The sequence below is a fragment of the Drosophila miranda genome, assembly GCF_003369915.1.
Source record: "Drosophila miranda strain MSH22 chromosome Y unlocalized genomic scaffold, D.miranda_PacBio2.1 Contig_Y3_pilon, whole genome shotgun sequence".
Classification (NCBI taxonomy): Eukaryota; Metazoa; Arthropoda; class Insecta; order Diptera; family Drosophilidae; genus Drosophila; species Drosophila miranda.
The window spans coordinates 9,695,788-9,709,167 of NW_022881625.1; the positions used below are offsets into that span (position 1 = coordinate 9,695,788).

A 13,380-nucleotide genomic window follows, 5' to 3' on the forward strand; every position below is an offset into this window, starting at 1 on the left:
ACGAGATGAATGAGCATTGCATTCGAAATTTTTGTATTATCTCCGATCGACAGTAACGATCCGTAAATCGACGAAACAGTATCGATTAGAGTTCTTAGAGATGATGCAGATTGATGCGACATTCTCGGCAGATTGAACAATGTGGAAATATTATTCGTGAAAATCAAATAATCGTTGTCATATACTCGTTTTAGGCCAGCCATGGCCTTTTTATAATTTGCCTCGGTGACTTGGAACGCCTTTATTGTTCCTAATGCTTCATCAGAGAGGCACGAAATCAAATGATTAAATTTTTCGATCACCGGTATGCTGTTGTCGCTATGGACTAGTCTCTCAAAAAGGCTAATGAAATTTTTGAATTCCGAGTGTTTACCACTAAATTTGGGTAATGCCAATTTCGGAAGTCTAGCATGAGTTGGGGCTGAAAAAGACACTGGCTTCGTCTCGCTTGCTGCATCAAAGGCGGCGATAAGCGACATTATCTTTCCTTTGGTGACAATTATCAGCTCTTCCAACTCGGCCGCATATGCATCATCACCTGTTATGTCCTCGATCTGGTTAGCCTTTTCAATTGAAGCATTCAAACAATCTAATCTACATTGTAATTCCGGTAATTGCAAAGGAATCGACCCTTGATCTAATCGATCCTCTAAGCGGCGAATGCTTTTTACTCGACTTTTGAGCTTAATCTTGAAGTCTTCAAGAGTGGATTTACTTTTTTCTGCCATAATGTTTGTGTATGAAGATTTTACACAACAAACCACTATTATTTCGATTTATTTATTTATTATTATCATAATTTTTTTTTTTATATGTTTGAACGAGAACGATAATCGAAAACGAATTTGAATTGAATGTCGTGGCACGAGGTATCAAGGGAGAGAGTCGTTGCAAGTGACGGGAGAAAACAATATACCCGTTAGATACAGGGTAGCGCGTCACTTGGCAAGTAACAGCCGAAAACAATATACCCGTTAGATACAGATACTTGGCGCACCGTTAAGCTCAAGAGCGGCAACGAAAATTCTCCCACTGCGACAGTGATTGCAGTAAACGAAAGATGTATATATGTACATATAACTGTTGCGTCCAAATAGCGGTTCACATATGTCTGTATGTGTCGATATGTATGTATTTATGTGTTTTTACCCTGTAGTACCAAAGGGGTCAATTGACCCCTCTCGAACTAGTTCTGCGCTGTTTACCGCGTAACTAGCTACGCAACTAGTTACGCGGGAAGCGAACGCGGACCAGTCGAAAAAGAACCGAAAAACGAAGCCGCCTTCGGTTAGTTTTTGAAGGCGGCAAATAACCGCAATTCCGTGGAGTTACAGTGCCCACTCAGCTAGTTTTTACCGAGCCACGACATGCAATAAGCACCGAAATGGTAAGTTAATCGTGATATTTTACTGTAGTTGCGCTCGTGGAATGAAAGAGACAAGAATTTACACAGTCACTGAATTTTATTTTATTTCACCACTTTCAGCTGGCACCCGGAGCAAATAGGATCATCATGGCAGACAACGTGCATAGTGGGGAATCCGAAATAAAGGTATAAATAATATAAATTCCAGTGCATATACATATGTACATAAGTTTATACTTTTTGCTGAATTGTAAAAATGCATTCGCATTTGTTGCAGCCTCGCAGCTATCAGCTGCGTCTCGTGGATCATATTATGAAGAACAATGGGATAATCTACTTGCCGACCGGATCTGGCAAGACATACGTGGCCATCCTGTGCCGCAGTTTATGGTGGGCCGCAACTCAGTTTCAGCGGATTGTGAGAGCGTCCTGGAGCGCAAGTGGCAAAAGTCGGTACGTTATGCCTCGGGCCTCAGCACAGAACATTATATTAAAAGTATATTATTCTCCCCTGTCGCAATCCCCATCAAAGGCCATTCATCAATTTAGGGATGGCGAAGCCAACCTGAGCGTTCTAGAGGAAGGCATCGATGTAAAGGCCTGCCATTACGTGTTGATCCTGGATCCATTAAAGACATTTAACATGTACGTGCAGACGAAGGGGCGGGCTCGATCCAAGGAGGCCCAGTTTGTGCTTTTTTCCTCAGAGCTTGACCGCATAAAAACCAACCAACAAATCAATCAATATCGCCAAGCCCATAACGACATCGGAGAGTATTTAAAGGATCGCGTCCTGGATCGGGCCGAACCCCTGATGCAGGAGATAGCCGATCACTTCCACGAATTGATCCCACCATTTATAAACGAAAAAGGTGCCGTGCTGCTGCCTAGCAGTGCCCTGATGCTGCTCCACCGCTACTGCCAGAGCCTGCCCTCGGATGCATTCGGCTTTGTGGAGCCCTGGATCACACTAATCAGTTGGGACCAGAAGCGGGAACTCTTTGGCACACAGGCCGCAAGCAAAGAAGTCGTCTCTATCGAACTTCCACTCAGCTCGTCCGTGCGGGATAAAATTTATGTTAGCCCAAAATGGACTACCCAGCGTCGACAGTCAGTAATCATGTTCGAATCATTCCAGAGCGATCCCATGACTTCCGTTAAGGCGGCAAAAATATCGGCAGCCTTTAAGACCTGCATTAAACTGTACTCCACGGGGGAGCTCAACGAGCGTTTCCTACCCGTCACGCTTAAGGACCGGGTGACGGCGATAGCCGACTTTCACTTTGATCACTGGAAGAAATACAGCGACGATGGTGAGTCTTATTCAATCAAATACCCACTAAGTCTGATTAATCATTCTCCTCCTTGGGTGCTTTTAGTTATCGATACGGTAAACAAGCAGAAACTCAAGCCGGAGACACAAACTACCTTCAAGACCTCTTGTCAGACGGATTCCATGGAATGCTGTTCCGCGATCTGTTGAAGATCTGTCATCCCTGCTTTGTACTGGATCGTCGAGGCAAGGACAACTCCTACCTGATCGTGCCTCTAGCCGTGGGCGCAGAGCATCAGAATGTGGTGGACTGGCCGCTGGTCCGTCAGTTCCAGCGTCTGCCCACCCCGAAGCCTGTCAGTGTGAAGCAGCGCAAGGAACACCGAGCGCCGCGTCCAGAGGACTATGAGGGGAAAATTGTGACTCAGTGGTATGCCAACTTCGCGAGCAAGCGAATGCTCGTGCACAAGGTGCGCAGAGACCTGACTCCGAGCAGCCTGATGGAAAGCAACCACCAGAACACGAGCTATGGCGAGTTCACCACGTCCAAGTATGGCGATGACATCGAAGGAATTGTTCGCATGGACCAGTTCCTGATCGAGGTGCGCGATCTTACGGAGCAACTGAACTTCTATGTCCAGCAGCGGGGCAAGACGTCGGCCCAGAGCAAGGCCAGGGTCAAGATCATCCTCATTCCGGAGCTCTGCTTTAATTTCGATTTCCCCGGCGACCTCTGGATAAAAGCAGTGTTTCTACCCAGCATCTTGAACCGGCTCCACTTCATGCTGCATGCTGAGGCATTACGACAACGCTTCAATACCTACCTGGGGCTGCAACATCTGCCTCAAAATGGAGTTGACTATAGGCCAAAGCTCTTGGAGATCGACTGGTCGTTGCGCGCAATGTGGATTCCCATGGCAATGCCGTTCCCAATGATTATGAAGAAGGGTCACGCTCCATTCTGGAGCCCCTACCCATCAAAGAAGTTGAGATTGGGATGAAGACACTGCAGATACGTGACATACAACATTCGTGGCAGCAGTACCTGGAACCCGTAGACCTACCCCGGAACATCATGTCCGCCTATACCGTGGAGTTGAACTAATACAACAATTTTATATCCGGCCAAGTGGCGTCTCTCGACAAAATGGAGCAGGACGTCAGGGAGTTCTGGCTGGAGACGCAGTTCAAGATGCCTAAAGGGAACATCTATGAGACCAGGAGTCCAGCAATGCCCCCTGCCGCCCGGCCTGCCCTGCTCCCGCCGACCAGCTCAGCTCCCAAACCACAGTCGTTGAATGTGTTGCCGGTTCTGATGAAGAGCGTCTCCGATAATCACATCACTCCGGCCCACCAGGGTGAGTTCCTGGCGGCCATCACCACAGCGGGATCTGCCGATGTTTATGATATGGAGCGAGCGGAGCTGTTGGGTGACTCGTTTCTCAAGATGAGTGCCAGTATTTACCTGGCCAGCAGGTATCCCGACTGGAACGAAGGCACGCTCACGCAGGTCAAGTCGAGGCTGGTGTCCAACAAGAACCTGATGTATTGCCTCAGGGAGACGGATATTCCCAGTCGTATTAGCTGCAGTCTGTTCGACCCCAGAGTAACGTGGCTTCCGCCCAGCATTAATCTGCCCGAAGATGTCTTGGATGTGTGGACGGAGCAGCCGAGCTTTGCCAAACTGATTGGTCCCCATAATCTCTTCAATCTGGCCCTTAGTGACGAGGAGATTCTGGCAGGTCGTTGCAACGAGGATACCTATCGTCGCTTTGTGCAAGGTTGCAAGAGCAATCAGCAAGGCTATTATGCCTTTTCCTTTTTCTAAATCAAATTTACAACGACTGGCTAGTGATTGCCACATCCTGCTTTCAGCATTAGCGGGAGTCCCCGGAATCGAAAAGGAGATAATAATTGGATTGGAGCTAGTCTACATCTAGTCTTTAATCTCCTACGCGTTGCATAAAGTTATTCAAAACCAAATCCTGATTGCTACAGTAACTGAACGAAGAGGAGATACAAATTGGATTGGTCAGCTTTTTATCATACAAAACCTGTGGCATTGGACTTCCACATATACATATGTATGTATGTATATACCAATTTTTTCGCTCCACAATAGGGTACGTATGCAGCGCTTTTTGGCCTTCGCCTCGTTTGAAATTCGATTTACATACACCTCTGGCCAGGAAAATGGCTTTCCAAGGTTGGGGGAGCGCGAAAAATACGGAAAATTAAGAGCTACATAAGCATGATAATTGCTTGACAACATTTTACCATTAGATTTAATTAAATTGTCAATTGAAATGAAATCGTTAACTGAAAAATGGGGACTGGGCGACGGTGGCTGCTGGAAGTTGCAGGAGAACGAGAACCCACTTCAATTGAAGGCTGCAGATAACGTGGTAATGACTTTAAATAGGAAATAATGAGACTTTCAGCTTTAGCGCAGCGCATCGAAGAGATTTTGTACAACACGGTGGCATCAACTTAATTAAGTCTGGAATAGCATCCTTTGAAAACCTGTACCGACACCAACTGGCATCAATGACAGACAATGGCCAGACCCAGACCCAGACCAAGACCCAGACCACACAGGGTGTGGGTGTAGCTGTGGGTGGGAGGAGCATGTGACATTTTCAGAGCTGGGCCAACAAATCGGTTCAGCCTGGGCCTGGGCCTACACCAAAACATTTTGGCCTTCGCCATCCATAAATTTCCAGATCGCAACTTTGCTCTTCGGATTGCTTCGAGTTTATTGTACGTACTTTGGCCCCAGCAAATACGAGTATTTGAAGCCTTTGGCACGTACCTCTTTTATCCGAAAGTTGGCCCATTGAAGAGGCCTGGACTGGCACCAGCTGTTCATTTCTGTTAGGCCGTTGGCAAGTGGATTAGCGCAAATATTTTAAATTTCTGTTGGTCGGTCCACAGACAAGAGTGCTGAGAGGCTTTACTTTGCGGCTTAATTAAACTCAATTATAATCGTGTTGACACTTTTGTTATTCTGTATTCTGTAGTTGTTTTTGTTGGGGCGAAAGCAAATTAAAACTTCAAACTTGATAAATGCCGAGTGCGAACAAAACTTCTGCTCCATTATGGATTGTTTTACCTGAAGATTAGTTGGGAATCTTGATTGCAATTACTCCAACGAATCTCATTGCCGGAGAGTGGTCCAACCACAGGAAATTTAATTGCTTTCGAGTGGGTTTCAATTACGCAAATTGCATTAGACATCACCACGCACGGATTCCCAATGACTCCAACGAATCTCATTGCCGGAGAGTGGTCCAACCACAGGAAATTTAATTGCTTTCGAGTGGGTTTCAATTACTCAAATTGCATTAGACATCACCACGCACGGATTCCCAATGAATCCAAACATATAGTACTCTTAGCTGTATATTATTTATGAATCGGATCAAGCTATCGGCCTTGCCAGCTATACCTAGCCCAAGTTTTGCCCCAATCGGTGTAGGAATTCCCTCTTGCTGCATCGCAAAACATCACCAAATGTCAGAAAAGGGGTCCATTCTTTATCCTCCAAGGCTGCCGCACTTTGACCTGCCTGCTCTACTCAGGTGGAGGCTGGTGTGATTGATTTGATTGCTGTCACCGACTGGGATGACAATCCATCCAATTCAATGAGCTACTCACTTTTGCCTCGAGTTTGTCCTGGGTCTTCCAGCTGTCCTTTGAAGTCCTCGTCAGAGGTATCGCTCCCGGGCGAAATGAAAGTCGTTTACATTTTTTATCAACTTTAATTGGAAGATTATGGAGGGCACTTCGTGCTGGTTTTCGTACAACTTACCCCTGGGAACGTTTTCATAATTTTCTACCTCCAACATTGCCATTCATTTCCCATTAAATGTGCCGTGCCCCAGGACGGCTCCCAGGACCCCCATTGCGGCGGAAGATGTGCATTTATCCATTACCGTTGACGTTGCTGTCGACTCTCCTCTCCGCTTGAATCACCCGGTTAAAATGTAATTATCCTGCCTGGACTCGGCACTCCATGGCGTTGCATTCCACTTCTGAAATTCAGCCATGTCTTAATAGCCGGAAATCGAGTTGACTTGCCCTATGCCCTGGCCAAATGCATGTGGAATGAACTCGTTCGGAGAGTTATGGCTGTGAGTTCAAGTTAATTGAATATCTATAGACGTGCATGGTGCCGAAGCAGAGGGGCCTCGCATAATTGTCGACTCATTAATCCACGCTTTCACACACTTTCCGTATGCATCTCTCTTTCTCTCTCTTTGTGTATCTCTAACCATGGAACAACTTTCTTCTTATGACAGAGACAGACGTGGCAGATAGTTCCGCCAAGACATTATCCAATAATCTTTATCAACAGCCACAGCCAGCGCTGTAGCATCCGCGCCGCGTGCCTACCTCCACCTCCAGCTCCAGGTTAAGTTTGTTGTAAACTTTAGTCTGCATGACAGTCGATCCGATATCCCTGTGCATTTGGATTTGTTTGCAGGTAACGACAAGGCTCAAGACATTTTACTAATGAAATATCAATGTACTTTTCCTTCCATTTGCCTAATTTACCGCTGTCAACAGCAAGACAAACAATATTGTAGTCCAAAAGAGTGTACACACTGGCCGCCCAGGGTTGTCACGCTACGATAAAATAATACAATACAGCCTCTCACTGGAGACTTTCAGCCGCATTATGGACGAGCTGAGCTGCGGTCTGCGAGGACGGAACAACGTCGTAGTCGGAGGCGAATTCAACGCCTGGGCCCTGGAATGGGGGTCCTCCCGTACAAACGCCAGAGGCCGCACGGTGTTGGAGGCTTTTGCCTCTCTGGACGTCGCCCTTCTGAACGAAGGGTCCCAACAAACTTTCAGCAGGGCAGGTGTAGGGTCGATCATCGATCTCACCTTTGCCAGCACCAGGCTGGCCCGGCACGCCCGATGGAGGATCAGCGACGTATACACTGCCAGCGACCACGAGGCCATACTATGCACCCTGGGCACCCTTGCCCGATCGAGAGGTACCCCGTTCCGGCATGGGAAGGCGTACCGCCAGGACACGCTGAGGGCCCAAGCCTTCGCAAGCGCCCTTGAGAGCTACTCTGCAAACGATGCAGACGGAGCCAACGATATGGCGACCAAATTGGCGGACGCACTTGAAGGCGCCTGCGACCAGAGCATGCTACCGAGAGGGACGTTCCGGAAGCACAAGGATCCAGTTTTCTGGTGGAGCGATTGTGGTTCTCCGTAGAACCTGCCACCGGGCCAGAAGGCTGCTCCAGCGAGCCAGAGGCACACCGCGCTTGGCCCGATGCAGCGAGACCTACAAAGTGGCGAGGAAGGATCTGAAGACCGCCATAAGGAACAGCAAGAGGGAATGCTTCCTTAAGCTGTGTGATGCCGCCGAAGAGGACCCCTGGGGAGGCGCGTACAGGATGGTGGTGAAGAGGCTGAACGCGGGCAGCAAAGCTCCAACAGATCCAGAGGCACTGGAGGGTATAGTCAGGGCACTGTTTCCTCGAGGACGGCAGATCCCTAGCTCCCTGCGGTTCGAGCATAGCCCGAGCGACATCTGCGAGGTTACGGAAGCCGAGGTGTTGCAGGCAGGCAGAAACCTGATACCTAGGAAGGCTCCGGGTCCGGATGCGATCCCCAACAGCGCTTTGAAGCTGGCACTTCTTCTACTCCCGAGGGAAGTTGCGGGCCTTTTCAACAAATGCCTCCAGGAGGGGACGTTCCCCGAGAGGTGGAAAAGGCAACGGCTGCTACTATTAACCAAGCCGGGCAAGCCGCCAGGGGTGGCCTCTTCCTACAGGCACATCTGCCTTCTGGACTCCATGGGAAAAGTCTTCGAAAGGGTGATCGGTGCGAGGCTGAGCGCAGCCATCGAAGCAGCAGGCGGTCTCTCCCAGAACCAATACGGGTTCAGGAAAGGGAGGTCGACGCTGGACGCCATCTTGAGGGTCGTACCAACGGCGGAGGAATCCATTGCTGGGACTAGGTGGAGAGGCGGAACCAAGTCCTATTGTCTGGTGGTGACACTGGATATAAGGAACGCCTTCAACTCGGCCGACTGGACCCGGACTCTGGAGGCACTGAGGTCCTTCAACATCCCGGGCTACCTACTGAATATAGCGCGCAGCTATTTCAGCAATAGGGTGCTGACAATGGACACATGTCAGGGCTCTAGGGCTTACGAAGTCTCAGCCAGAGTCCCGCAGGGCTCCGTTTTGGGACCTCTGCTCTGGAACGCCATGTACGACGGGGTCCTACGGCTCCCGATGCCAGCCAACACTAACCTGGTGGGTTTCGCTGACGACGTCGCAATAGTGGCGGTAGCGAAGGAACTTGCCGCAGTGGAGGAGCTTGCCAACGTCGCCATACAAGCCGTCGAGGCGTGGCTAGCCGCCGCGGGGCTGGAGCTGGCGGCCCAAAAAACGGAGGCGGTCCTGATATCCAGCCGTAAAGTGGTCGAGACCGCCAGAGTGCAGGTTGGTGGGACCGCGATCGAATCGCAGAGGTCCATCAAGTACCTTGGAGTCCTCATCGACACGCGCCTGTTCTTTAAAGAGCATATAGAATACGTCCACACGAAGGCCGGTGGGACCGCGGGAGCGCTATCCAGGATGCTGCTAAACACCAGAGGGCCAAAGCAGGAAACGAGGAAACTGCTGACGAGCGTCGTGACGTCGCAGATGCTCTACGCCGCACCGGTGTGGGCAGAAGCCGCGAAGGTGAGGAGCTACATGCGAGGAGTGGAGGCAACGTACAGACTGTGCGCAATTAGGATCGCGTGCTCGTTCCGGACCATCTCAGACGAAGCCGCGTTAGTCATTGCCGGGCAAGTTCCGCTCAGGGAGCTGATAAGTGAGAGGAAGGAGATCCATGATGCCATGACGGACAGTGCAGCCGAGGTACGCTCCAAAGCAGAAATTAAGGACGCCGCCAGAAGGACCAGCATAGACAGATGGCAGACTCGATGGGACCACTCACCCAAAGGCCGATGGACCCACACCCTCATCCCAAGCATAGCATGCTGGGTTGAAAGGAAGCACGGCCAGGTGGATTTCTACCTTACCCAGGCACTGAGCGGACATGGCTGCTTCCGCGGCTACCTCAAGCGCTTCGGCCACGAGACAGAGGACTGGTGCCCCGAGTGTGGCTCAGGCATAGAGGAGGACGCTCGCCACGTCCTCTTCGACTGCCACAGGTTTGACCTCGAGCGTCAGACATTGGAGACAGCAGCAGGGTCTAGGGTCAGCACCGAGACTCTGGTGCCGCTGATGCTGGCAGACCCGAAGGTGTGGGAAGCGGCCGCGCAGTTCGCCTCTAGCGTGATGCGAACGCTTAGGTCCTTGGAGAGAAGGCGGAAGGAGCAGACGGAGTAGGTGTCCACGCCACTGCGAAGCAATGCTTTGCGGCAGTACCGCAGTCCGCGGGGCCCCTAGTCCCAACATACTCTTGTCCGTTAAACTAAGTTAAATATAAATTGTATAGTATATATTATAGAGCAAATAAATAAGTATATGAACATAAAAAAAAAAAAAAAAAAAAAGTATACATGGGAGAAGATCTTGCGGATTGGCACGCGTCGCCTGGCTAAAAGCCTCGGCTTGACTTCCATCAATATTTTGGCATTCCTGGCATTTTCCTCATTCCACATCGAATCATCGCGCAGGGCTCGTGAAATTTGAGTGACTGTGTTGTTTACACATCTCAAGTAAATCCGAGCCCGCGGCGACATCATCCTCGAGTGAATCATGGGGATTTCCTGGAAGCAATTGTCGCCTCCGCTGTGGCTTACCCAAGAGGAACACACAGTCCGAGGGGGATCTATGGCTGGTCGGATGGTTAGTCGGATTGGTCTGCGGTCTATGTCTGCCGTGCCGGCCTCTTGACGTCATCTGCCGTCTCGGTACTTGCCAAAAACCCCATCCAACCGTCCCTTTCCCCGCGCTGAGGTGTGCTAAGCACTCGGCCAGAGGGTGTACGTGGAGGGGAGCTGATGCAAAACTTTCGAAAGATTTAATGTATGCTGGCGCGGTGCCCGCGGTGTCGGGCCACATTTCACGCTTCATTTGCCAGCGACGGGCAAACCAAACGGACAGAGGGACGGACGGATGCCGGCGGTGACGTTGTCGTGTCGGGTTTGATTTTGATAATATAGGCCAAATAGCTCATCAATAATCATTTCTGTAAAAATCCGTGAGCAAAGCAATTATTTTTACAAACTGAACGCCCGCTCCACACACCATTCAGGGCAATCCATTTTCTGTGTGTGTGTGCATCCTTCACACATCAAAAATAATAATAATTTGTGGGTAGAAACGTATGTATATGTATTTACATCGGATGTACGAATGTATGAAGTATATGTATCCATATCGAACTCTATTCGTGGCTATCTTTTCGATGAATTTCCCTGAATTTAATTACTTTCCTTATTTAATTCAATGCTTCAATTATTTAATTACCATTTCCTCCGTCGAAATGAGACCAGGAATTTGATTTCATATTTTATTCATTGATAAAGTGCGGCACAACACGAAAATTCAAGTGCAAATTTTGCAAAAATGCCTATGAAAATTATTCAAAACCATTCCCATTCGCGACTGGTCCCCGTCTCCAACTCAACCCTGCTTTGCATCTTTTGTTATACGCTCTCCTTCGACTAGGCGACAACTCTGGTCCCAGTGAGCCGCTATTCAGTTCACTGGAATCGTCCACCACTCCACTGCTCTCGTCACAGCGGCGCCAAGCGGCGGGTCATCCATCCAGGGGGAGAGGGGTGGATGTGACATACTTAAGAAACGCTCGAGTTTCGGGCGGAAGTAATTTTTATTTTTACTCTGCAAATATTGACTTGATCCCAATTGCGAGTCACCCAAAGAAATGTTGAAAGCATTCCTCCAGTCGGCGGTCCCGCTGAGGTGCCACGATGTGGGTGGGGTGGGGCGTGTAGGTGCAGGCGATGCTCACTTGACAGTTGGCCACCACAGCGGGCCATAAACAACGGAGGCCCCAGAAATGGGTGGCCACGGCTGTGGTTCACTTTGTTCTTATTTACCGCCAGCCAGCTCCCTTTGCGCGCTCAGGGAATTTCTTCAAAGAAAACCAGAAAGAAAGACTACCTCCTGAACACCCTTTGACATTCATATGGTGTGTGAAAAGAGTTTTCTTGGATTACCATACAAGATATTTGCGGTGTGGATTTGTATCCAGCAAAAGGCGACATTTAATGAAGCAGACTCTGCCCTTGATGCTCATTCGTTGAAAAACAACGAAACGAAAGCGAAAGGCATAGCAGCGTCATGACCTCGTTCAATATTCTCTATGTCTCTCTCACTCTCTCTCTCCCTCTCTTGCAGCACTCGAATGCTATGTTTGCACCTATTAGGACGGCTACAGTGATGACTCCTGTGTAAGGAACGCCAGTGCCGTCAAGGTTCTCAACTGTCACAAGAAGAAGCTGTTATAGGCGCCCCTGAGGCTGAGAAACGTTTTTTTTGTGGACGTTGACATGCAATGACTGCATCTTTCAAGAGGCGATGCAGTTACAGCACCGTCAAGTGGCCCGTGTGACACCAGCAGAAGGCTGTTACGCGCGGATCCCAGGCAAAACGCAGCCCTCCTCCCGCCCAACCGACCGAGGGGCGCTGCCGCATGACGCGCGGTGCGTAGCCGAACCAAACGCGAACATGCAAGAAAGATAGCTATTAGACTAACATTCGAGGAAAATTAGTACTAAACTTACTAAGAAACTAAGCATGCAATCAAAGTACAAATACCACTACAGTTACTAATTAATAGAAAGGTGTGTAAGGATTAATAATTTAATAAGAGGAAGAGAATTAGTGGTGGATATAATATGGTAGAGGGAATTATAATCCGAGCATAAGACCCTAAACGGTTCATGCAAGGAATAATTCGATCTACAAAGTGGAAGGAACAACGGTATAAAATTTCTAGTCAGTCTAATAGGAATCGTGAAGTTTATGCGGCTCAACAGATCAGGGCTGTCTATGTCACCCCTGATCAAGTTGTGCACAAATATCACACCAAGCATTTTTCTACGGTTAACTAAGGATGGGAGGTTTACTAATAGTAGTCTACTAGAGTAAGATGGGAGTCTTACACCCGCATCCCAGTTAAGGCCCCGCAGAGCAAAGAGTAAAAAGTTTTTCTGTACTGATTCTATACGGTCCTGGTGTACTTTGTACTGAGGGCACCATACACAGGAGCCGTATTCTAAGATCGGACGAACAAGCGAGGTATAGAGAGTCTTTGTTATATAGGGGTCGTCAAATTCCTTTGACCACCTCTTTATAAACCCAAGCACGCTCATGGCCTTATTTACCATGGTAGAAATGTGTTCGGAAAACTTTAACTTGGGGTCTAACATAACACCCAGATCATCCACCAGGGTAATTCTCTCAAGAGAACCACCAAATAGGGTGTAAGGAGCCAACAAAGGGCTAGAACGATGAAATGTCATAACTTTGCATTTCGAGGCATTAAGGTGTAACAAGTTTGCACAACACCATGACTGAAAGTTATTGAGATCGGATTGCAAGCGAGAATGAAATGAAATGTCCTTGTACTGGACACAGAGTTTAACATCATCCGCATACATAAGTACTCGAGAGTATGTTAATACTGAAGGTAAGTCATTAATAAAGAGTGTGAAGAGTAAGGGTCCTAGACGGCTGCCTTGTGGTACTCCCGAAGAAACCTTTACTGGGAAAGAGAGGGAGTT

General features: G+C 48.8%; 1 protein-coding gene across 1 annotated transcript; it reads left to right on the top strand.

Moving 5' to 3' along the window:
* Window positions 1–1,275: 1,275 nt before the first annotated feature.
* LOC117194724 (endoribonuclease Dcr-1-like) lies at window positions 1,276–2,932 on the top strand. Its single transcript, XM_033399228.1, has 5 exons — window positions 1,276–1,552; window positions 1,644–1,819; window positions 1,899–2,444; window positions 2,505–2,679; window positions 2,746–2,932. The coding sequence occupies exons 2-5, from the start codon at window positions 1,754–1,756 to the stop codon at window positions 2,847–2,849; spliced, it is 891 nt and encodes a 296-aa protein (XP_033255119.1). The 5' UTR covers window positions 1,276–1,552; window positions 1,644–1,753; the 3' UTR covers window positions 2,850–2,932.
* The last annotated feature ends 10,448 nt before the right edge of the window (window positions 2,933–13,380 follow it).